This window comes from Bactrocera dorsalis, chromosome 5 (genome assembly GCF_023373825.1).
Source record: "Bactrocera dorsalis isolate Fly_Bdor chromosome 5, ASM2337382v1, whole genome shotgun sequence".
Classification (NCBI taxonomy): Eukaryota; Metazoa; Arthropoda; class Insecta; order Diptera; family Tephritidae; genus Bactrocera; species Bactrocera dorsalis.
The window spans coordinates 39,673,975-39,700,422 of NC_064307.1; the positions used below are offsets into that span (position 1 = coordinate 39,673,975).

Genomic DNA, 26,448 nt, shown 5'->3' on the forward strand with positions numbered 1-26,448 from the left:
GTTGAGCAGCCGACAAGCGAGCGGTGTGCACGGGCTGAATGTTGAGTCAAAAGTCAGTGGCAAGTACTGGTGAATTTACGTTGTTTGCGCCCAGTTGCCATTAGGTGTACACTTCGGAGGGTAGACGAAGAAGAGATGAATGTGAAGAAGAAGAAGAGTGAAATGATGGCCTCTGGCCCGTAATTGTGTGCAAAGAGCGTATACAAGTGACTGCACTGACAACTGCAACAACAACAACCATAGCGTAAACAAAGCAAAGACAATCACCATAACAAAATTAAAAGCAACAAAGCGCAATGACAACAGTCAACAAATATAATGTCCGTGCAACACCATAACAAATATTGCCAACGACAATATCAACAACAACCAGCTAACCAGCAACAAATCACATTGGTCAGGGGTCAGCGACAGTTGGTGGATTGTTGGGCGAACAAATACCGCTATATCCGTACAAACTGAACGACATTTTGTCAATCATGTTGCACATCCACATAAAATCCAAATTAATAATGAAGTGCACCGTTTGAGCATAGGTGGCAGGATGGGGTTATTTAAAACTTTGAAGTTCAGCCAGCGTTATTCTTACTCGCCTGTCGCTTTCTTTTTGTATGTGTGTGTATGTGTAAGTGCTTGTCAGCTCGTTTGTTTTCATTGTTTTGCATTTCATTTAAATTTTTGTTTTGCCATTTCATTGTTTGCTCTCGTTCGGCCATTTAGTTCGTGTGACGTGAAAATTCGATTTTACTTAAACATGAGCAGCAACATATGTAAGTGCAACTGCGACATTTGTGCAACCATATAGATAATATGTGTTGTACTGCAACATTTTATGTGATTGAGCAAAGAAGTGGCTTATTATTCAAGCGACAACTTTTTCAAGGCAGCAAACGATAAACAAATTGACAACAACACGAAGAATATTGCATATTTAGTATATAATCATATACACGCTGTATACAGTGATGGCGAAAATGGTTTGCAAAAATGAACTTGTAAATATCATATGGTATGACACAATGTGATTGGTAGCACTGGAGATACACGACGTCAATGACAATCTATGACAAAAATACGAAAACGACTTTTTTCGATTACCCCAATATATATATTAAATTGGGTTGAACTGAAGCAAATATTCCCTTCACAAATAATAAAAAACATGTATATGCCAGCACAAAAAACTTCAATTCGGTCGATCAGTTTATATGGCTTGCCCATAATGCATTATAGTGAATCGATCTGAAAATATTTCTTCGGACATTGCGTCACATTTCCTTTAAAAAAAAATCCATGCCAAATTTCTTAAAGATGGTCTCGTCAAATGAAAAAGCTTTTCATAAAGGACTTATGTCACGATCATTCTGTTTTGTTTTTGAAAAACTGAAATTGGGCTAGTTCACGTTACATATATACAGGCGAGAAGACAGATGAACATGGCTAAATCGAGTTAGCGAGTTTTTGTACGCGATCACTTATTATACATATTTTATATGGTCTCGGACGTTTTTTCCGGTATCTTACACACTTTGTGGCAAACTTAATACTAAATATGACCCGATCCAAGGAATAGAACACAGGTATTGTGTAGAAAACAAAAGTGTTTTTGATTCCTGTTGATTAATCCAACGGAGTGGAAGGCCTTACCTTTTCCTCTACTTCGCCCGGCGGGTACTGCGTCAGATGCTGAGGGGGTGTTGTTTCATTCATCCGGGCGACATCACCTAGCCTTGCGATGGCTACCGCCTAGACAGCAGACTTTTAATTTGCTGAGCTATGTCATAGCCGTCGTTCCATTGACTGCGGTTTTCGCCGTTGGCAAATGCGCATAAGGACCATAAATCTTCCGCAGAATCTTTTTATAGAAAACTCGCAACGCCGACTCCTCAGATATTATCATCGTCCATGCCCATGCACCATATAGCAGGACGGGATATAATGAGTGACTTATAGAGTTAGATCTTTTGTTCGTGAGAGGACTGTATTCTCAATTTGCCTACTTAATCCAAAGTTGCAACGATAGACGAAATTATCCACGACTTGTCGAGGTTATGAACTGTCATGAAAAGCGACATGGGGCGCCAAGTCGTGAGTGCGACGACTGTTTGTGTTTGATGACAGGGTTGCAGCAGCTGTAGACTCTTATAGAAGATTGTACTTGCTCGATTAAGTTCTGCAGCTCGAATAATTTCTTCTCCAGCAGCAGATTGACAAAGACGCACGATAGGGAGTCCCTGATATTGTCTGAAACCTCGTTTTGGTATCGAAACGAGCTCGGAAAGGTCCTTCCCGATCCTGACGGAGCTTTTGGTATTGCTCAACGACAGTTTACACAGCCGTATAAGTTTTGCTGGGGATACCAAATTCAAACATCGCGGAGTAAAGGCAGCTCTTTTCGTGCTGTCGGAAAGCATCTTTGAAATCGACGAAGAGGTGGTATGTGTCGATTCTCCTTTTCACGGGTCTTTTCCAAGATTTGGCGCATGGTGAATATCTGGTCGGTTGTTGATTTACCAGGTTCTTAAGCCACACTGATAATGTCCAATCAGTTCGTTGACGGTGGGCTTTAATCTTTCATCACAATACTTTCGACCAGAAAACCTTATATGCGATGTTGAGGAGGGCTATCCCACGGTAGTTGGCGCAGATCGTTGGGCATACTTTCGTTCCGACCATATTTTTGCATAGAAGCTGATGCATGCACCTTATCAGCTCTTCGCCGCCGTGTTTGAAGAGCTCGGCCCGGCAATCCATCGGCCCCTGCCGTCTTTTGTTTTTTTCAGGCGGGCAATTGCTATTCGAACTTCTTTCAGTCGGGCAATGGAACGTCTGCCCCATCGTCATCGATCGGGGTATCGGGTTCGCCTTCTCTTGCTGTTGTGCGGTTCCCACCCACACTTTTGCCATTCAGCAGGCTGGAGAAGTGTTCCCTCCATTAATTTAAGTATGCTCTGGGCATCGGTGGCTAGATCTAGTGACTCATAGAGAGAGAGAGGGGGACTTTACATCTCATAATGCCTACTCAGTCCGAGGTAGCACCTGTTGTCAAGAGTTATTGTGCGTTGGATTTCGAGGCTGACGTTGTTGTTGTTGTTAATGCTAGTTCCAAGATAGACGAAATTGCCTACAACTTCGAAGTTATGACTGTTAACAGTGACGTGAGCGCCAAATCGTGAATGTGACGATTTTTGTTTGATGACAAGAAGATATTTCGTTTTGTCCTCGTTCACTGCCGGGACCCATCTCTCCTTCGTTTTTTTTAGACGTTTACCCTTGGTACTCATATTACCCAAAACTTATAGTGATCAGACATAGCATTAAAATAAATGTAAAAAAGCATGTTTACAAACTCGCAAATATTAAAAATTACTACTGCTATATAAAGCTAATTGAAATCTATATCCAGTCAGCATAAAAAGCTACTAATGAGCACAACCACACATACATACATATGTATATGCCACAGCAATACTGCACGCAAAGCAAAACTTTTTCAATAACACTTTTCAAACTGCCAAACTGCAATTTTAGCGGGCTAATCTACGTAGAAACTTTCCATGCACAATATGCAACAGAATGTGGCAAGCAACAAAACAAATGAGTGGTTCAACTTTGATGCAGTTCTAGCGCAGCAATAATGATATTTGCTGTAGCAACACATATATGCATACACATGTGTGTAAATATGTACTTGGTTATACATATGTACAGCAAGATTATTGAAGCTTCCCATAAAGCGAGTCATTATTAGGTTAACGCACCAACTTTGACGATTATGGGGCGACATTTAAATGAAACTCGGAAATATGCAGGTAGAGCGAAACCCGTTAAAAGATTTATGAGCGCATGAAATTTAATGTTAATGAGACGAAATGAAATAAACAGAAGTGTATAAATGAGCGTTTGAAGATTTTGAGTGGCAACGAAGAAATAAGGGTAGACCTACAGGTACTTCGACTTCTTGGTGAGAAATGTAAGTTAAAAGGAGAAACAAGAAGAATTCCAAGTGGTAATAATTTCTATTGAAAATCTTTTAGAATTAGAAAATAATAATAAATTAAAACGTCATTGAAGATTTGTGTAGGTCTCAATCAATACGGTTTTGGGTGTGTATGTGCACATACTCTTGGGAAAAAGTGTAACTTTACTTTTCCATTTGATGCTTGTTTATATTCATCTCAATGTCCCTCCTTATGCAGCAATTTTTTTAAGTTTTGAAATCGAAAAAAAGATTAAATCTTCAGAATATCGAGGCTAAGGCAGCATTACCTAGTCCAATTCCATTAACTTGGCCGTGTCGAAGTAGCGTCATAATAGTGAAAATGCAAGGAGCCTCTATTCAATTCGATACCGTTGAGTTCTATGACATGTGATCGATGTAGATGCATTGGGAATCTCAGATAGTTATGGTCTTATTCATCTCGCCTTCTTCAGAGCAGGTTAGCTTTTAAAAGTCCTTCATTTTGACTATACCTTGGTGTCTTATGTGTAAAACGACGTAAAAATTTACACTCTGTCTCCCACTCCAAGACAGACTGACTTATAATTGCTTAGAAATGGCTTCCACCTATGCGATCAGTAAGATTTGATCTTCTTTATTAATTTAATCTTATTAATACTCTGAGGGCCTACTCGTCTCTCGTAGTGCATTAGTTTTTGAATCGATCTGAAATTTTGCACACATTTTTTTCTACCAAAGAAGCTACTCATTTGTTGGCACCACTGTGACATCTGGCTGCCACATCTGCTGCTGAACAATCGGAACCAAGTGTTTATATGGACAAATTTATCATATACATATGTATCTTCTATTGTTCAAGAAATTTGGTATGGATTATTGCCAAAGAAATTTTTCATATCGGAACACTAAACTAACTGGTTTTCCCACCTATATGGATTATGCGAACCGCATAAGACTCACTGGGTTATTATCCCCAGACATGTGGCCTTGGAGACGAGCCAGAATTACGTTCACCCCGAAGGCTGGCAGGGGCTCCCACGTTACGGCCAAAGGCTTTGGGCCCATCAGTCTTTCCTCATTCTTACTAAAAATTCTTGAGAGACTTATGGCGTGGTAAATAAGGAGGCGCATGTCGAAGGACTATCTTTCAGGAGCGCAACATGCTTATTGCAAAGGCTAGTCAGTGAGTACTACCCTGCATACTATCGTGTCATGGTATGAGGAAGCCATTAGGATTGAGGATTTCGTTGTTGGAACTTTCCTTCATATTGAGGGAGCTTTCAATAACGTCCTGCCTGAAGCAGTCGTTATTACTCTGGGCGACCTTGGGGTTGAATCAAATCTCAAACATCTCATTCTCAGTCTTCTGTGCGACAGAGGGATTGAAACGAAATGGAACAACTTGATTATCGTGGCTGCCAGGTGATTGCCTATGCAGACGATGTAAAACTTATGGTTAAAAGAAAGTTCCCTGAGTATACCGTTTGTACAAGTTGAGGCAGGGTATTCTCAGCGGTCGTAACAAATTTTTGCAGTCGAAAGTTCAACCGAAGTAAAACCGAGATGGTTTTATTATCCCGCTAATGGATGCATTACATCTGCAATCGGCGGATACAGTGAAATATCTAGGGCTCATCCTGGATGGGAAGCTTTCATGAAAGCTGAATACCGAAGAGAGAGCAAAAACTGCCTCGATTTCCTTGTACCGAGAAGCCATTGACAAAAAGTGGGGTCTTTTCATACACAATTCCAGCTTCAGACTTCCTGACAGAATCTTTAGTTCTACTGCTCTGAAGTACAGTCCTCCTTCAAAGAAGTGATCAGTCACTCAGAAAGCAGGGCGGCAATATTAGCCTTGAACTAATTTTACACAGTGCGTTTTCGAGCAGGTCCCTCTTGTGACCTACTTGGAGATAGCCTGGGCTTTCACGAAAGCTTGGCCAAAGTGCTGGGTCACCATCTTTACGTGCGCTGTCGCAAAAAGTCTTTTAGGCCAGGATTGATCGCAAGTGATCTAGTGATCTTTTTTTTGAATTTGACGTGGTATCTTCACGAAATTTGGTACAGATTATTCTCTAAGGCAACAATGTGATCTCTGAAAAAATTATTCAGATCGGTTAACTATAGCATATAGCTGCCATACAAACCGAACATCGGAATCAAGGGCTTGTATGGAAAACTTTTGCATTTGAAGTGATATCTTCACGCAATTTGGCATGGATTACTGGTTAAGGTAACAATATAATATCCAAAAAAATTGTTCAGATCGGATTACTATAGCATATAGCTTTCATACAAACTGAAATGCACCTGTGAAGGGTATAGTAGCTTAGTAGCTTCGGTGCAACCGAATTTAACGTTTTTTCTTGTTTTACTTGTTCTTACACCCGTTCGCTTATGTTAGATAAATCACGGTTTCGTGTCGAACATGCTCTTAATAAATGTCAATTGATAAATACATTTAACGCCGCGTCAACAGAGGTATGAAACTGATTTTTCGAAATTAATATAATAGCTGCTTAACATCATGTTAAAGCAATTAAAAATGTTAATTATATTTTATAAATCAAATGAGCAACGAACCGCAGCCGCAACCGAAACGAAAACAAACGGAATGAAGCAATTGAAATTCTATTAAAAATATTTCAAATGAAAAACCAAAAAAAAAAAACACCGGACGCGAACGCTAGATCACACATACATGCAAAGCTGCTGGCTGCCTACACACAACAGCTCTGGCGGCACATCATTGGCCTTAACGGCCAGCGTGTGTGCTTGGTGGCCAATAGTTTTACATATGGCTATAAATTTGTGGCGAGTTTCCAATGAAATAAATCCAACACACACGCACATATTTGCATATAAATAGTCGGATATGTGTGTGTGTGTATGCAAAAGCATTTGTGACAAAAATGGACGCAACGCTGGCGCTGCGAGCGTGAGAGGCGTCAGCAGCCGTTTTGTTCGAACAAAGATGGCTAAAAATTCGAAATTTATGCAAAACGCTGGGCATGTCAACATTTTCATACGTTTTCAATACAAAACTGTTGCAAACACAAATTCGACTTTTTTCCGCAATAAATTCGTTTTATTTGGCGCTTTTCGGTATAATAAAGTAAAAATAATTAGCAGCGCGTCAATGAAATGCCAACAAAGAGTGGCGAAACGAGTTTTTGTTGTTGCTGTTGTTGTGGATATCAAAGCCTGCTCGGCATTGGTGCGCCTCTGCAGCAATTTGTTGTATTATAAATTTTAATTTCTAATTTATTTCTGAAAAACATACATACATATTTATAAATATTTAGTTTATGTTGTTGCTCCTGTCAACAACAAAATGGTTTTCTTAATTTATTGCATTTTAATATACAATTGTTGTTTTTCGAACGAAATTTGATTCAACATGCGTTTTTGTCATTTCATAAAAACTGTGGGAAAATAATTTCGCAAACATTTAACGATTACGTAATTATTTGTATCAGCGGCTGCTGCGGCGGCGCGCGGATTTTGTCCAGTTTTATACACAAGCACACACACAGACATTTATGAGCAACATTTTTGCTGGATAGACATGAATATTCGTGTATGCGTGCACTTGTCGTCTCAAACACACACACACACACATTTGCCTTTACAAACACACATTTGCCTTTACAATCACACATACACACACGCAGCGCGCTTTTAATGGCATATTGGCTATAAATGGCGTTAACGGCGTTGTCATTTGGTTTTTATGCGCCTCTGGTATGTGTTTTGTATTTGCTTGTATTTATTTGTTTGCTATCTCCATTACAAGTCACATCTCTATTACTCGTTTAAGCGCGCGACTTCTACATTTTACATCGTTGTAATTGATTAATTCGCCAACACCAAACGTACTTATTAAGCTAACAATCGATGTTTTAATACATTTGTTGCCATTTTCGTTATGAAATGTAATCACAAGTGTACGTGTACATTTTTTCAATACTTTTATGTACATACCACGTAGTACAATGTCAGTCTAGTATTGGCGAATTTCGCTTGTGAGAAAAACGTCAAGTTAGAAACGGTTCTAGAGGAATGTTGGCGATAAAGTGATTTTGTACATTACAACAACAAAGTGAATCAATACTTTTTTCTAAGTAGTGATATTAAACATTATTTTAAAATTCTCTTAGGATGCAAGTAGTCCTTATTTGCATAAATCTATATCAAGAGCAGATCAGCTACTAGATGAATTCTTGCTGATGAAAAGTTAAATAAAAGATCTCAAAATATCAAATAAATGATTAATATATTTGCGCTTTGAGTCAGCTAGACTATAGAATAATGTCCAAAGAAAATATTGAGAAACTGGGATATAAAAAAACTATTTTTGCGGAAGTATATAATCATGATTCGATAATTAATTTAGGTAAAAAAATCTGCGAGCAACATTTACAAACTTCCAAACAAATGTGAACCGGTTGAGAATTGCAGAACGTTATGCTAAATGAGTGAAAAGTAGTGAGTTCTTTTTCACTGGTGAGGCGAACATTCGGAATACTAAATCCGTTTGTAAGTTGTGTTCAAACTGATCTAATATCTATAAAGATAACCCTTAGGATTTGCTTTAAGTCTTGTTAAATCATATACAAATATGCATAGTAAGAGGTTAAACTTGATTTTTAGAACATCAAAATGAGTTTCAAGATCTTTAAAGATATTCAACGACATGACATTTATTTTCATGGGTTTGGAAAAAAGAATGCAAGTGCTTGCAAAGAATTTTCATTTCCTTCAGTTTTTCTGTTATGAAGAATGATTTGATATAAAAATAATACGCGATGACGTGGAAGTCCTTTTATGCCACTTAAGTAGAAGGTTTATGGTATGTGCTATATATGTACCTATGAATCTTCTGATTATAATTTTTAGCAAGATAGGGAATTCGGTGGCGAAGTGGACAAGGACGCAGGGATAAGAATCTAAAAAGATGGGTCAAAAATAGATAATCGAGTGGGAGTTGGTGCTTCTTCAGCAAAATTAGATACTTAAATCAGTTCTGTCATCCAGACCACTGTTGGAGTCTCCAAGCTGAGATCACAGCAATTTAAGAAATCCTAAACTGTAAAGGAGATGAACTAGCCAGAGCAGGCACCAATCTATAATTAGTTTCCGGAAAAGAAGAAATTTATATTCCTCTGGATGCCTGTAGATATTTAGTCGACAAAGATGTTGCTCAATAAACTTTTAAAACTCAAAAGCTATAACAAAATAATTTAAGTAGGGGTGCTAATTGGTAGACATGTGAGCCGACTGGGAACATCGTATGTTGGCTATTGTGAAAGTTGTCAGAAGGTAAATGCCTCCAGGAGCTTAGAAATAATTAAGCAATAATTTAAACAAATTTCATTCCTTTGGTGGGTTTTGAAGGATCAAAAGATTTTAAAGTGATTAGATTGGACCTATTAATCTAAATTAATCTTCATTAAACAATTTCAAGAAATTTCTAACTTTCACGAGCGAACTGAAAATATGCCAATATCCCCGAAAATGTAGGTTTCTAATCGTGTTACATATCTACGTATTGTAGATACAAATCGTAACTATAAGCTACAATAAAGGTTCGACGTGGTTTTGTTTCTTCTGAGTAAGCAGCAGCTCTTAAGAGGATAGGCTAGCCCAGAGTCCCCAAAAAAGCTCTAACCTTGACAATTTGTTTTGGGTCTAAGGAGAATTTTCTCTTATAGGCTTTATTTAATCTGCGAAATTGTGGCTACTGTGCCAATCATAGAAATATCTTTTTTTAGGATAGAAAAATACTCGCCAATGGGTTGTGTGAGTTGTGATAACATATCCAGATAGTATGATAGTCTTTCTAGTCGGCATCATCCATACGTCGTCATTAAGTTTTTGGATATCTGCAATTCTTGGATTGTGAGTTCCAAAAAGGAGCAGCTATACAAACCTCAGTATTTTTACATAGTTTATGTCCTAGCCAGTCTAACCGTCTACGTTAGATTATCAGCTCTATAAGTAATTCGTTGATTTTTACCAGTAGATCCTGATTGGACATGATATGAAGGTCACCAGATCCTTGAGATTAATCTTACGTGGTTGCAAAAGACTTCATTTTCCATATCAATGTTCCTGTTAAGGACTAAGATTCGCAACAGTATAAAAGTACTAAGTTTAGTTCTGACTGAGTTAGTTTAACGAGTAGAGTACCAGATTATTTTAGCTGCCGGTTGTGCAGTTTCCAATGTCTTCAGCAGATCCTTCAGTGGTGGTAATTTTATTACCAAAATTGCAGAATTCTGTTTTGAGCGATATCTTTTTGACGTATACAGCGAATTGTACAGATTCGTTGCCATTGTTGCTAAAGATGAATTGAGTTTTCTTCACGTTAATGTTTAGGTCACTCTCGCCAGCATACTGGTCAAGTTTATTTAGATTTCTCTACAAATCTGATCTTTTTTATTACCAGGGGAGCAATATTATTTGCGTAAAATATTTCTTCGAAATGTTTCAGAAATTTCCAAGGCACAGCGTGTTTGCCCATTAACGCTTTGCTCAATACATCCTGCAGAACAATAAGAAAGACCTGCTGTCTTAGGCTCTGTATTACGACAGTTTTCGGATAAATTGAGTCTGGTAGCTATTTGTTGTATAAGACTATGCAATTAAAAGCAATATAGTTAGTTTTGATGGTCTATATGAGCTTTCATCGTATACCTTTTGAATATAGTATAGCGAAATCCTGCTATGAAAGCGTTCTATACTATCAAAAGCGGTGCTGAAGTCCACAAAACAGATGTAGATATTCGTTTGAGACCCATTTATTTGCTCCAGTATAACGTAGTGTATGGTTAAATGATTAGAATACGATCTGTTTGCAGGAAAGCCTGCTTGTTGCTTCCTCACCGAACCTTCAAGATGGGCCTATGTTCGGTTTTGAAGAAGTTTGGTGAGTTTTGATGGAAGACTGATTAATGTGATTCCTCTATAATTATTACATACGGATAGATTGTATGAGAAACCTTCACCAGTATGCCTGTGATGCCATTGGTGCGGTAGCTGCTCTTCGCGTAAGAGAATATAAAAGCGGAAAAATCACTTGAAAATTTTTGAAAACAAATGCGTCGAATATCGCTTGTGTCATATATTTTTCAAATTGCAGCAGCCATACATACATATATACTATCATACATTTTACTACTAAAAACTAGCATCTCTCTCTGCTTCATAGACTTTCAATTTATGCATTTTAAGAAATGACTTCAACAGAAATTTGTCTAGACAGTGATAGTTGGCTGTTCAGAATCCATCTCGTTGTCCTCCAAACACTTATGATTAAAGAAAATTCTTCTGTACCGATTCTCTTTTTTAATGTTTTATATTATCAAATAAGGTTTTTCCTGATTCTTACATATTATTTTGATCATCTTTGAGTTGGCGACTGAAAGGATATCGCAACTCATGTGTTGATTAGATTTGGTTCGCCTCATGCATTCATGATATATGAATAAATATGATCACTATTTAATGTGAAAAAAATAAACTTATTTCATTTAATATTCGTTAGCTTATTTTTAAATTATGAACAAATCATATCTGTACACACTTTCTTGTTTGCTTAGGTAGATTTATGCTTGTATATATATATATATATATATACATACTTACACACATTATACAAAACTTTCTCAATATATTCAAAAATAGCTTTATATTTTTAAATTTGTAATGTTTTATTTTCAGAGCAATCCATATGCATTGAAAGATTCAGCAACTGGCACAGAAATGACTGCTTGGACATCGGCTGGGCTGCAGCCAACCACCGGATATTACTCATACGACCCGATGTCCGCTTATGGGTGAGTACAGAAAAGCTAACAAATGATTTTTTTTTCATATAAGAGCAATTGTATTAAGGTTTTAATGAGTGTTCTGACAAAATATAAAAAATAAATTGGAAATAAAATATTAATAATATATAATAGGGATGAAAATAAGAATAAATATATAAAAATAAAATATTTTCGAAATATTTTTTGGTATTTTTTTATTGAGAATATACATATATTGAAAATTTGTAATAAACAATAATTATTATTACAAAGTAAAACCACCAAATCACAACCCTTCAACTTCAATCATCCATCAGCCTATTATTTAATTCAAACTGTGTGGCAATAAAACCTTAAACTCATCACTTACCGCGTAACACGAATAAATCACCGGCAATCGCGCGCAATGAATGCGAAAATTATAATAAATTGAGCACAATTAACTGCAAATTACTAACAAAAATAAGTGAATGGCAAAGTCTGACACTTCGACGGTCATTAGTGAGCGGCCGCAGCCAGCAGGCGCACACTCATTAAACACAAAACACAAAAAAAAAGAATAAAACAATTGAAATGCGACAAAGTTTTGGAACGGTGGCACACAAACAACAAACAAGCGGCCCTAACGGCCCATAATTAATTGCAAAAGATTTGCGTAGCACTTAAAATTGATTTGAATTTAATTGTTGAATGCAGCGCGGCGCCGCAATTCACCAAAGCTGGGTCACCGTAGATGGATGACATAAAAAGCGCATAAACATACGTACAAATATATACATTCACACAACATTTATAGAAATATACACATTTATACAAATATACAGACTTGTATTTGTTGTTGGATACGAGAAATTTTCAATTGTTTTGCTGTGTGCGGCGCAAAATTATTTATTTATGATTGCGGCGGAAATAATCGCATTTAATTGCATACAAAAGCCTGTGCGCTACGGCAACAGCAGCAACAACAACAACAACTAAATAAACATTTACATGTGTATAAACAAATAAACAAAATGCAGGCAAGTTGGCCAAGCCCAGTTGGCATGGTGGGCGAGCGAAATGTAAGTGTGTTGTCGGAATGCAGGCGCGGAGTGTGGAGCAAGCGAAGCTCCACTGCACTTTGCTTGCGTGTGTGACAGAGGAAAAGGTTCCGATTCGCTGGGCTTGCGTGCAAAAGCGGAAATTCAACTGACATACTTACAAAACCGTATGTATATATGTGTGCATAGTTGTAGCTGTATGTGTGTTGGTGCGTGCTTGTGCGCCATATTTTCCTCCATATTTTGTGACAAACCGCACTGCAATAAAATTACAACAATAGACCATTAAATCAGCAATTAAACGCTTTGAAAAAGTGCAGATAAAATATAGAGCTCTAATTTGCTACAGTGTTTCGTATAGGATAATATATGTAGGTAAACAATTTTTATTGGAAAGTTAAGGAGAAAGAACAAAAAGTGAAAGATGAAGTAATATAAATTTGTTTTTTTTTTACTATTTTTTTTTGCATATACAAGTACATATACATATATGTGACCTGGTCTACGGAAAGGAGGCTTAGGTGTCAAAAAAATCAATTTTCACTTTTTAGTTGATTCGGATGGTTGTTGGATGTTGTTTATTTTTAACAGCTGTTTCCCTTAGCTCCCTTTTTGTAGACCAGGTCACATATATCGATTGTACACATGTTTAGAATATTCTCCAAACATTCGGAGAAGCATTTTTTAAGTTACTGTACTCGGTTTCCAAAACTTTTAAAGCATTTTTCTTGAAGCCCAATTGTTTTGAATTTTTCACACGACCTTTTTAGATATTTTTGTCAGATAAATTTGGAAAGATTAAGTTTTTTTTTTAATAATTTTGATTTTTTTCTCCACGCTGCAGTGTAAATTTCTCCGCAGAAAATAATTTTTAGGAAAATAATTTTTAGTTCTTCCATCATTTCCTCACCTCTACACCATATTCGACTGATTTGGCTTTTTTCATCTATTACTATAGCAAAGTTTGTTTTCGGTTCTAGGATTTGAGCTAACTTTAGAAACATTTTACACGCCGCTAGACATCTATGTATTTCCTTAGGTCTTCATGGAGACCAGTTAAGGGATGAAAAGAATACAAAGTTGTCAAAATGTATAGTTGATTATCAAAATGTATAAAAAAAAAACGCAACCGCAAATTGTAATTAAATGGGACAATGTTATTTCAGAAAAATATATATTTCACTAAGTTTGTAAGACTGTCTTTAATTATTATGCCAAATATGATATATGAGTGCGTCTATCAACCAGATTGTTTACAGCAGTTGCTCAACTCAGTAGTGCGTAGCGATTTTTACAATTAGGGGTTTCACATAGTCTCATAAAGTTATAAGTTATAACGATCCGAAAACATAGCGTTCAGAGTTGTATTTGCGTAAACTTATTTTAGTATACAATCCAACAACACATTTTTTAAACTATATATAAAAATTTATGACTTAAGATTTTACGATGCTTTGATACATTGTGAATACCCCAAATGAATAAAATTTTCGCATAAAAGAGTTTGTCTCAAATTTTGTATTTCTAACCAAATTTCGTGTGCAGAATCGTTGCAAATGTTGAAAAAGTCTTACAGTCGAGACGGTCGACAGATCGTTGAAGATAGTTCTGGGTGACCTTCGTCCTTTTCGACTGATGAAATATTTTCATGAAGTGATATGATGTTTTAAAGTCGTCAGAAAAGTACTAGAGAGATGACAAGAGAGCTCGACATCTCTCATAAGTCCGTTCGAATAGTTTTGGTGGATATTTCGGTTAGGAAACACGTTCGGATAAAGCTGAATTTTTTCAAAAAGAATTCCGACCCCACATTTATGGAGAGAATTCCAAGTGCCGTTAAGACATGAGTTTATGTGTTTGACATGCAACCAAGTCAACAGTCATCGGAATGGAAGGAAAAAAACGAACCGAAATCAAAAAACCAAGCCAAAGCCGTCCAAAAATCAAGGTGATGCTTATTGTTGCATAATAGATTCGTTCCGGAGGAACAGACAGCCAATAAAGAGTGCTATTTGGCCGTATGAGGCATTTGCGTGAGAACACCCGTCGAAAACGGCCGGAATTGTGGAAGAACAATTCACGAATTTTGCAGGATGTTAATGCACCACAGCATCGAACCACGATTGTGATCGAATTTAAGCCAAAAACGCACTGAATACCATCAATCATCCACCGTATTCAACACATTTGGCTCCGTCTGTTTTTTTCTTGTTCACTAAACTGAAATTGCCGTTCCGTGAAACCCATTTTCAGTCGATCGAAGAGATAAAGCGTCATTCTCTCAAGGAGCTCAAGGCCATCTCAAAGAGTGCTTATGAAAAGTGTTTCGAGGACTGGAAGAATCGTTGTCATAAGTGTATTACAATTAGTGGGGATTACTTTCAAGGCGACAAAACAAATATTGATGAATATTTTATTTACAATTTCTGGGTACTTTTTTTTGGTTAATTATATTGTAAGGTAGCTGTATGTCTAAGTCGATCTAAAAAACTTGTACGAAAATTGTACCGTTGCCTTGAATAAATATCGCTGCCAAATTTGGTGAAGACAACTCATTAAATATGAAGTTTTCCGCAAAGGAACTTGATTTTGACTGTCCAGTTTGTGTCGTGGCTGCATGCTATAGTGATCTGATATTGGTAGTCCCGATAAATGAGAAGTTTCTTGAAGAAAATAAGACGTATGCAAAATACAATATCAGATCGATATCTCTGAGAGACTAGTTCGAGTATGTCAGGCAATCAAACCCACCTGGCTATATCAATTCAGCTCGTCCTGCGAGTATTCATTATATGGGCTCCGACGTTTCCTTCTTGCTGCTACAAACTACGTGAGCACCTTTTTTTCTTTTCATTCAAAAATTTGGCTTTAAGATTTTATTAATGTTCTTAGTAGTTTCATAAAATATTTATTTTTTTAGTAATAAAGACCATTTTAATCACACTCACTCAAAGCAAAACCACTGTACATTCAAAAAACGATAGCGAACACGCGACTTCGGCGATGTTTGTTTTGGCTTGCCGACCACTATGACATCTAAAACTCGTTGACAAAATGGCAAAAGTGGGTTGTAGCCCAGCGGGCACTCTGGCAGCCATTATCAGCGGCGTGGCGAGCCAATGTGCGCCGCTTTGCGGGTTTCGCGTGTGCAACTTTATTTGCGCAAAAATATTTTCGTATGCGTTGTAAATTATTGGGCGCAGATAATAATTGTTTGTAGTCGTCGAGAAAGCAAAGTGCATTAGCAATAAAAACAAACGCTAATAATTATTGCGCCTCCCAACCGGCACCAGCGCCGACACCGGTATCGCTGCTCAGCGGAGGCAATTTCGTTGAAAGCGCAACATTTTTAAACGCGTCAAAAAAGCGCAAAATAATAGCTTCGATTGATAATTAGAGCGCATGCCTGGGCGCGCTGTGGCTGCGTGACGCGGTGGACACTTTTAGGTGGCGTGCGCGCGCTGAAGGCTGGCCAATTGGCTGCTTTAGCGTTGCTTACCGCCTTGTAGTCGCTTTAATTGCAGCGCTTGTTGTCATTATTAGTTAGAGATGTTTTTTGTTGTTGTTTTTATTGTTGCTGATGTTGTTATCGTGGCTTTACTACATTTTTAACGGCACTTTTTTATGCGGTTGCGCTTTTTTGTGCGCACACAGTTCTTGTTTTCTGCACAATTATTGTTTTTGTTGGCGCTGTTGTGTGAACAAGAATTTGATTTGTTTACAAGATTACAAGTTTTGTTCGATATTTGTATTTTTACTGTTACCCGCTGGTGGCAACATACTTGCAAGCTTTTCTATATACACATATACATACAATCATTTGTTGCTGTTGCTTTTAGACTCGTCTAGCGCGCTTATTTTCTATTTGCTATAATTAAAAGCCAAACAAATACAAGCCCAACAAACACAAAAACAAATCGTAGGCAGCTTGTAGCTCTACGTGTGCGTGTGTGTGTGTGTGTGGGAGCGCACGCATTCAACCTCACTCGGCCAATATAATGGAACCACACATTTTCGGCCAATTTTACACGCTTAAAGCGCATGTTTTGTGCGGCCATGGCGGTGAATGCAGAATTCATGTTTCAAAATTACCACACTTTGAGGTTCGTTCGTTATATAAACGCTTGTGTTTAGCTGTGTGTGTTTGTCCGTTTGTCGATTGTGGGCGGTGAATTCGTGGTAATGTGGACAAATGTTGGTAAAAGCCTAAGGCGTTGAGGCGCGTCAACGCTACATTTGTTTACCAATTTCGTGTATTAACTGTACTTTCGTTGTAGCATTGTCACAATTACGACATACAAGCATTTAGTTTTGTTTAAATTTAGACAAAACGTGGACGAAGGTTGTTACTTTTAGCAAAAGCGTACATAATTGTACGAAGGATAAAGTTTATATATTGGTTTGGTAATGCTATTGGAAGTATTTGACAAAAATTAACTTTAAGTATACGTCGTGAGTGTTGACTACATCTCAAGAGCCATGTATGAATTACTTTTAAAACCAAACAACTTAGAGTGTGTCACGGAATGCATTCTCCGAAATAGCCTTGAGAGCCGAGGTGCATGCTGCTTGGATCTTCTCTGTCGTCTCAAACTGCTTGCCTTTCAGCGGTCTTTTCACGACCACATCTGGGGTGTAGGGCGCCTGCGGAAGCGTTGGGATGCCGGCCTTGGTTAGGTAGCTGTTCACAAGAAAGACGGTGTAAGCCGAGGTCAGTAAGCCCTTTTTGGACTATCTTCGTCCACACATGTCACAATGTCATGAACCGCAGATTTTGATAAATTTAACAGCCAACAGTGACGTGGGGCCCAAGACGCGAGTGCGAAAACTGTTTGTTTGTAACAGGAGATATTCGCTTCTGTGTCCAACCTGGAGAAAGCAGGACTAACGGCGCAGTTGTTATGACCAATGATATTGTTGCCAGCATTTGTACACTCTAGTAGAGTGGATTCTACCTTCTCTATTCAGACCTGCAGCTCCAATTATTTCGGTCTCTCTCTTCTTCTGCTCGCAAATGCGCCTCCCTTCCCTCTTCAACTCTCGGTGTCTATCCCATCGGCACGTATTTTGGTCGATGGATTGTTTTCTCTCCAAGGCGGCACGGCACTCCTTATCGTACCAGCTGTTCTTTTTCCTCTTTCGAAAACCATTGGTTTTGCTTGCAGCTATAAGTAGGGGGCCTGCAATGTCGTCCCATATTTCCCCTAACCGAGTTGCTGATAAGTGCTCTTAAAGCGCATGAGCGCAAGTCGAGTAAAATATCGTTCGCCTGCCGGTTGTGATAGCAGTTTCTCGGATTGGATGGATCCATTCTGCTTCATATACCTTTGGATGTAAATATTCGCTTATGAAATAGTTGAAGGGCTTGTATACAAAATTCCTTATGAATTTAATGAGTCTTGTGGAATTTTCTATATAACCTTAATATTTAATTTTAAAAATCTCTGAAGATCCCTTTGACATAACCTTAAAGCAAATAATTCGAAATAAAAATCCATTCCAAAACCATTTTAAAATAGCATCGTTAGACGGAAGCGCACTAAGCTGATAAGCAAAAGAAACTTTGGAAAATTGTACTAAGACATTAAAGAGTATACAATAATGAAGTAACGGTAAAAATAAAATGCCGTAAATGTAATAAAAGTACTACACCAAACCAAAAACAAAGCGAGTACATAAGTTCATGGTTAGTATGCAAGTAAAATCAGGAGCGGGAAATGTTGCTTTAACGAAATCAGCAAATAAACTAAACTAACTAAATGTAAAACTTTCACAGCTGTATGCATTTGACCAATATCCTGCCGTAAAAATATTCACAACGACGAAAAAAATATAAAAATGCGCAAACCATTATTGCAAAATAGTAAAAAAGAAAAAGCGAAGCGAAAAAATGCATAGAGACCGAGGCGTCATAAGTCGAGTGCAACAACAACACTAGCTGTAACTAAAAGTGGCATTGAGTAGCACTCACCAAATGAGCCCTCAATGGGATTTACCAAGAGGCAGACAGTGCAAGCAAACGCCAGCAACAAATATAAAAATCAAAGCTTTTTTACAACAATAAAAGCAAAGAAAAAACAACACGCCGTCTCATAAAAAAGAAAGTAAGCGAGCGGTGGCGAAAAAATGGTGCATCCGCCGACGTAAATACATGGCACATGGCTCGCAGCAGCCTTGGCTGCCGGCCAGTGGCTATAAAGCGGCTAACCGTTGGTGGACGCAAAACAGTTGCACGAGCTGCGTCTGAAGTGGTACTTGCGAGTAGTTGGTTGTAAAATTCACCGCACAAGCTGTTGATTCTTGCGGCACCATAAAAATCCCACAAAAATAAAAACAAAAAAACACAACGAAGATATAAAAGTATGTGCTTGCTAAGGCAGTGAAAGCCGCGCACACTGAAAGATAGAAAAAATCACGTTAGCCAACGTGCTATTGTGGCATGGTGGCACGTTGCATGCCGCGCATGCCATAGCGCTGCACGTTACAAGGTGCCGCATGCATACAAAATATGCAACAATACGCGCTACCCTAGCAAAATCTACACTACGCTTGGTACGCGCCGATAATCCATTGCGAAAAGCGCTGAATATGTGGCATGCTGCAACAGTGCGGCGCTGAGTAAAGCGCTGTGTGTAGTCTTCAACATGTTGAACTATACTCTACTTTTCTTGATTCTTTTTTAAGTTTTCTGTTGCTGTGGCGTTGCATGCTTGGCTTTGGCGCTGTCGTTGGTGTTGCCACCGCTTGACGCAGCGTTTGGTGCGTGCGCAGCGTGCTAAAGGACTCCTCAACGCGGTTGTAAGTGTGTGTTTTCTTGTAACTCCCTCTCTCCACTCCTGCTGCGTTTACTGCGCGCGGATTATAGGATATGTTGGCGCTTTACTGCGCCATTGCAACATCTACACGTTCTCTCGTTTTCCTCGCTTTAAATCGTTTTCCCTTTATGTCGATAGTTGAATATTTTCCTTTTTTTGGCCGCAGGATATTTTTTCGCACTTTGCAGACATAAGTTCGTAATTTCGCTGTGTAAGCGAAGAACTTTTTTTCGCTCGCGATTTTACTGCAGCGTGAAAAAGGAAGGAAATTTTTTATTATCAACATTAAATAAAAGAATATTTTTGTGGCAAATATTAATATTATTAAGAAGTAAATGTTTTTAAAAATTTTCATAACTTTGTTTTGATGACTTGATATGGACTGGCAAATTAGTTTTACAAAAATTGACCTCTATTTCACGGTTATATCTGACACGAAACTTGATGATTATCCACACTACAAAAATGGATTTCAGTGACCTTAGTGCTTAATTTAAAAAAATATTAGCTCGTCCTTAGGTTTCAAATCAACTTGTTTATTATTGTTGTAACAGTTAGTTCGTGTCTATATTTTTTGTTAGAATAGGAAGGCGGAAAAGCTGTATGCAGTTTAGTCAGCAAGTTTCTGGAAAGAACTTACGAATATAAGCAGGTTCAGGTCTTGGTAAATGAGAACATAATCTAAGTAATGTGTGACGAGTCTCGATATGCAATTCCACATCTTCTCAATTTGTATTAGGTATCCATGACTTCACGAAAAGCCTAGGAGAAGATTTTTAGTACCAAGCGACCATATCGTGGTATGAAAAATTTACTATTATATGATTGCTTTCCTCGAATCCTTAAAGACGCTGGAGGCTTGTGAATTTTATGACTATTACAATTAGTTGCAGGATGTAATCGCCTAAAAGGGTGTAAAGTGAAGGCGAAACAACAGCTGATATTTTTCGGGATAAGTTTAATCTCAACTTCCAAAATTAATTTAAAATCATATTTCCCTATTCAAGATCATTTGCACCAATTTTATTTTCTAATGTTAATATCTGAATATCGATTTATGGAAAAGGTCTACATTGCATACAACCTTTTCGTACAACTCCTAATTTTAGGAACTGCTATTATTAAAGGAGACAAATTTAAAACCTTGAACATGGGTTTGTCGGTATATACTCGAACTAGACCCTCAGTTTTTGAGATAACTAACTGAAAAATTTTACACATTCGTCCTTTCTCCAAAAGAAGCTGCCCCTTTGTCAGTACGCCGCTGATATCACATGGCCAGCGAAGTCGGCAATTAGATGCCGTACAAATACTGTCGAATTTAATTATTGTACGAGAAAATTTTTTTCTTTAGATATTTCGGCCTAATAATGTCAAAGGAAGCAATTTATCAACGAAGGAATTTTTTTTTTTTTCGTGGTTATGTTAAAAGCTCGACGCGAGAAGAATTTTCACTTCGACCGTTAGAACGCCGCTCCATGATACCTATAAACTCCTAAAAAACTCAATCATAAGACCCTTACGATCTTATAAACGTCTTTTAACCTATGAAGCACCGCGAGGCGGCTAATATCAGTTTCAGCTATAGTATGAAGCTTTACATGCAATCCACACGCCTTTTTGAAAGCAACTTGTCCAAATTGAAGCGGTATCTTCAACGAGAACATAACATTTTTTTACGGCCAGGTGTTCATGCATTAGTATTTGACAGATCACGTGGGAGAATGGTGTCAAAGAGAAAGATGCTCAGTATGCTTTTCATCATGAAAGGTATTACTAACGAGAAACGGCTTGCAAATCATTGAATTTACGTTACCAAAATCAGATGTTCGGGTTCTGGCACAACGGCTGTTTTGGACACCTTCCGACAAATTCGTCTTTGAGCGATGCGTCGGCCATTTCTGGTTGAATGGCTACGTAAATAAGCAAATTGCGCATTTGGGGTGGGCAACCATAGCCGTACAAAGATTTTTGCCCATGCATCCCGAAAAATGCACTCTTGTCGTGGATTTGTACGTCGAATCATTGGGACCGTTATGAAATGATCTGGTGGACGCAATGTTACGGTGAATGGCGATCGCTAATTCCAATTTTGTTGCCGAGAACTGAATTTTGACATTGTAAATCAAAACAATTGGCGCTAGATTAAATGGCAAAACGATTCTAGTGATGTTTGAGGAAAACTGTCGGACAACAATTCATCCAACGGAAATGGACCCGTCAGATTGGCACCAAGATCATGCGATTTAACGCCTTTAGACTATTTTTTGTGGGGCTACGTCAGAGTCTAAAGTCTACATATATAAGCCAGCAACTATGTATAAACTTTAAAAAAATTGAATCATAAGACTCTTACAGTTTAAAAAGCGCTTTGAAAAAACCTGTCACAAAATTAGTTTCCGATGGACCATAACGCAGCCGCGGTCAAACGATTTAAATGCTTGTGGAAATGTCATGAACAATCTAACGTTTCATAAATGAAGAGATTTCTTCAATTTTTATGCAAAGAAATTATCAAGCTCTTAAAAAATCACCCTTTATATGTATATATATCAAGGTTAAGTTAGTTTAATCTGGTAGGCTAATAAGCCACGCACAGACCAGTTTGGGTGCTGTTGCGATACCAGATGAATTGAAGTGAAGTTGCCAGGTCCTTCAGGAAGCCTGCGCTTGACGCGAATTTTAACAGATTCAGCGGTCCCTCACTATCGATACTTCCTCAAGTATATCATACCATTGGGATCCCAGATGCTTGCAGCGTAGTCTTGCCAATAAGATGTTCCATTGTTTCCCTGGTGCCTTGTTCTAGACATTTCTTGTAGTCTTCTCGATCTATCAGCCCAATCTTGCGGGACAGTGACCTCTTAGTTTTCCCATCATGTTTCTATAGTGTTCTATTAAGGGTTAATAGTATTGTGTACACTTCCAATCTACTGTTTTTGCAGTTTTGCATTCAGGTAGCTCATTCCATCGGTTTTGAATTTTCTTTACGTTCTGACGAGTTCGTCGTATAGACAATGATTGGGTTTCCCAATGACGATCACGTTTTTGGATGTTAGCCTTTACACCATTCTTGGCCAATTTGGTCCACTATTTTCATTGTGAAGGTGCTTGCTTCTGCCGACACTTTTCCACTTTCGCCCTACTTCCCAAGACACTTCTGTCCGATTTGCGATACGCGGTTTACTGTCTTGATTGCTGGTAGGCTGGCTACGTAAATGTTGACTCTAGATTGCTGCAGGTGCTTTGCATGTGCTTTAGTAGCAAAAGACCTCAGCTTGAAATATACTACAGTCTGGCAACTTAAAATACTGTCTTATGGCTAATGTGGACAGTATATTCCGCAACAACTCAATCGTCCATTTCGAGATCCGTGAAATATACCCTTACGCCAGCCATATTTTTCTATGTTTTACTTTTAATCTTCTTTCCCGTTGAAAAGTCGGTCATGAAGTTGGTGTTTGCTCAACATCATTACCCACTGAGCTATGCGCGAAGGTTCTATATGTATTTATTCAGAACATATCACTATAGCATATAGCTGGCATTCAAACTGAACGATCGGAGTCAAGTACTTGTCAGGAATCTATTATATATATGGAGGGTAGTGTAGTTTCAGTGGAACCGGTTGCTAACGTTTTTTTTTTTTTTTTGTTTTATATTATTTTTGGTAAAATCACCAATTTTTGTTAAATTTTATTAAATATCTATATGTATATTCATTGTATTTTAGTTATGGCCCTAGTTACGATTTGGCTGCACGTCGTAAAAATGCCACACGTGAGTCTACAGCCACACTCAAGGCTTGGCTGAATGAACATAAAAAGAATCCCTACCCAACCAAAGGTGAGAAGATTATGTTGGCCATCATTACAAAGATGACGCTGACACAGGTCTCCACATGGTTTGCGAACGCCCGACGACGTCTTAAGAAGGAAAATAAGATGACTTGGGAACCAAAGAATCGCACAGATGACGATGATGAAGCGATGGTTTCTGATGAAGAGAAGGAGAAGGATGAATTGGAAAGTGAGAAGATATCACATGGCATGCATAGTGGCAGTATTGGCGGCGGACAGCGAAAAGGTAGGAGAATATATAGATTAATAAAGTAGACATTGTATTTATTATTATCACAAGTGTCTGCGAAGTTTCAGTAAACACTTTGAGCCATTAATTGTTTGAACCATAAGCTTTCAGAAAGCTAATTTTTACTTTACTTTATTTCTAACTCGCCTTAGAGCTTGAAAAAGACGACGATGAACTGCAGGATGATGAGTCAAAATCCTTAGGTTCACACACGAATGAACTTCGTAATCAAGGCATCGGTTTTGCAGGTGCCAGCGTTGGTAGTGCTCCGAGCGCGGTCTACCATGGTTCCGATGGCACATCAAACCATCCACACAGCTACCATCCCTACCATCACCAACACCCCGCTTACTATCAGCATCAGCAGGCACTACTGGCAGCTAGCGGCTATCCGACCGGTGGCATGCCTAGCAGCAATAATAACAATAACATAAACAAACATGATGGTAGTGATCCAAAAAACCAGCTGAGCCGGGACTGTGGCGTGCCGATTCCAGCAAGCAAGCCCAAAATCTGGAGTTTGGCCGACACAGTCGCCTGCAAGACACCACCGCCAGCACAAGCGGCAGCATATATGGGCCAGACTCAGCAGCAGCAGCAGCATCAGCAGCAACAACAGCTTCAACATCCAATGCAGCAGGCACACATGAACAGCAGCGGTATGGGCAACCATATGGGATTGTCACAGCAGCCGCAGCAGCAGCAGCAGTTGCCGCCGCCGCCGCCGCATCAACAACAGATGCAACAGCAATCAGCGCTGGGGGCACCACCACCACCGGCAACACATATGATGATGAGCAATTACGGCGCCGGCACAGCCTTCTCGCGGGCGCCGCCTACCACAGCTTACGGGGGTTTTCTAGGGGCTACAATGCAGCAGCTACATACTACGAACAATACCCCATACAACAACAACAGCAGCAGCAGCAACAACAACTCCAATCTGCCACACAACAGCAGCAACATTATCAACGGCAGCAGCAACAACAACAACAACAACGGTACCAATATCATCCCTATCAGCACGCGTATCACGCCAAATACTACGGCTCAGTCGGCGGCAGCATCGGCAGCGTCGCATCCAGCGTCAACACACATGCGCCCGAGCCACAACAACAACAGCAACACCAGCGCACCACACCATCCGTACGGAGCGGCTCAGCGGGGGATGGGGTTTCCCGAAGCCCAACCCGATACTCCACCCCAAACTCCGCCGAATATGAAGCTGCAGAGCGCGGCAGCGAACCTTTTGCTTACCGCTTCGCAAATCCCTACGATCGCTACTTGTCGCAGTAATGGCCATGCCGGTGGCAATGGTATAGGCATGATCGCGGGCTCAGCGTACGGTTCAGCTAATGGCATGCATGGTTATGCCATGAACTATTCGACGCGTTTCGACGAGTACTCGCCACGCGACGAGAGCTCGAGCGGTTCGAGCAGTTGCAGCTCAACGGATTCACCACGTTCGCAGCCGCATGATTCGCCATACAAGGCGGCATATAAGAGGTAGGTGTTGGGGTGTTCAAAGTGTACCAGAATTTTTCGCCATCTTGGCTAAAACTGTAAATACAATATATTTATGTATTCTCTTTCGGCAGCCAACAACTCGCTGGGTTTGTATCGCCAGTTTAAGCGCCGTCACATTCGGTAGACAAATCATGGCTTGACCCTTGAGCTTTGCTAATAGCAAGGTAAATGTTCAAAACAGTTCATTATAAATATTTATAAAATATTTAAAATATTTTAAAAATATTTAAAATATTTTAAAAATTAGAAAAAGTAATAAAAATAACTTTAATATATTTTTTACACTTTTATTCGCTCTTCTTGCAGACTTTTCCTCCACTTCTAACATCTGGGACATTGTGCAAATATAATTCAACTGAAAAATATATCAAAAATTCAGTAAAAATTATTTAAATTTACTCAGATCTATTAATAAACTGTTATAATTTTGAGCATATGAAATTTATGAAAATAAATTACTAATCGAGTTACATTTAGTAAATAATAAGTGTAAAGCTAGTTAAGCTCCTAAATCATGCAAACATTTAACAGCAAATTGAAAAGTGAAAAATATAAACATTATCCTTGTATTAATAAATTTCGAAATAAATACATATGTAAGCGTTAAGTAAAATTTTCGACTGTGATAAACTACTGACAACTTGTTAGTTTACTTTTTGAGTGTAATCCGTATTGTACTAGCACTACATACACCCATACACATTGTGCAAATATACATTACAAATACATACATACACACGTAACAATATTTAATAAAATTTAACTTAATTTAATATTTAATACATTATAATAAAATCCATTGGAAATAAAATTATGAAAATACAAGAAATCGTCTCTTTCATTTAAAATGCATTATTAAGGAGGGGTGAGTATTGAGCTGCAAACATTCAACACGATTTCTGGTACTGCCAAGAATTCAACAGTTATCACTGATGTTTTGGTTTTTAAAAGTCGAGGTTAAGAATTACTAGTAATATGAGACAACAAGGCTGTTAGTTTACCATTACAGCCCATTACATACCATTTTCGAAAACGCTTTTAGAAAAATACTTTGAAGAAAATGTTCGGAGAGAATATCAACTTTACTTTTGGCTCTTTTGCTTCCTGTATCAGAGATGATAGTTTTGGCCAAAGTCTGATTACTTTTTGCTTCAGTTAAATCGGTTAGACAGTGAATTTGTGCCAAGTTTGAGGCCTGTTTT

The 26,448-nt window shown here is 38.4% G+C and overlaps 1 protein-coding gene across 1 annotated transcript in view; it reads left to right on the top strand.

Moving 5' to 3' along the window:
• Nucleotides 1–26,069, top strand: part of LOC105226495 (homeobox protein araucan) — a 52,742-nt gene extending 26,673 nt beyond the window's left edge. Inside the window, 7 exon segments of the mRNA XM_011205388.3 lie at nt 11,687–11,802; nt 23,364–23,716; nt 23,872–24,174; nt 24,177–24,868; nt 24,870–25,225; nt 25,318–25,410; nt 25,553–26,069. Coding sequence (XP_011203690.2) covers nt 11,687–11,802; nt 23,364–23,716; nt 23,872–24,174; nt 24,177–24,868; nt 24,870–25,225; nt 25,318–25,351 — 1,854 coding nt within the window. The 3' untranslated portion in view covers nt 25,352–25,410; nt 25,553–26,069.
• The last annotated feature ends 379 nt before the right edge of the window (nt 26,070–26,448 follow it).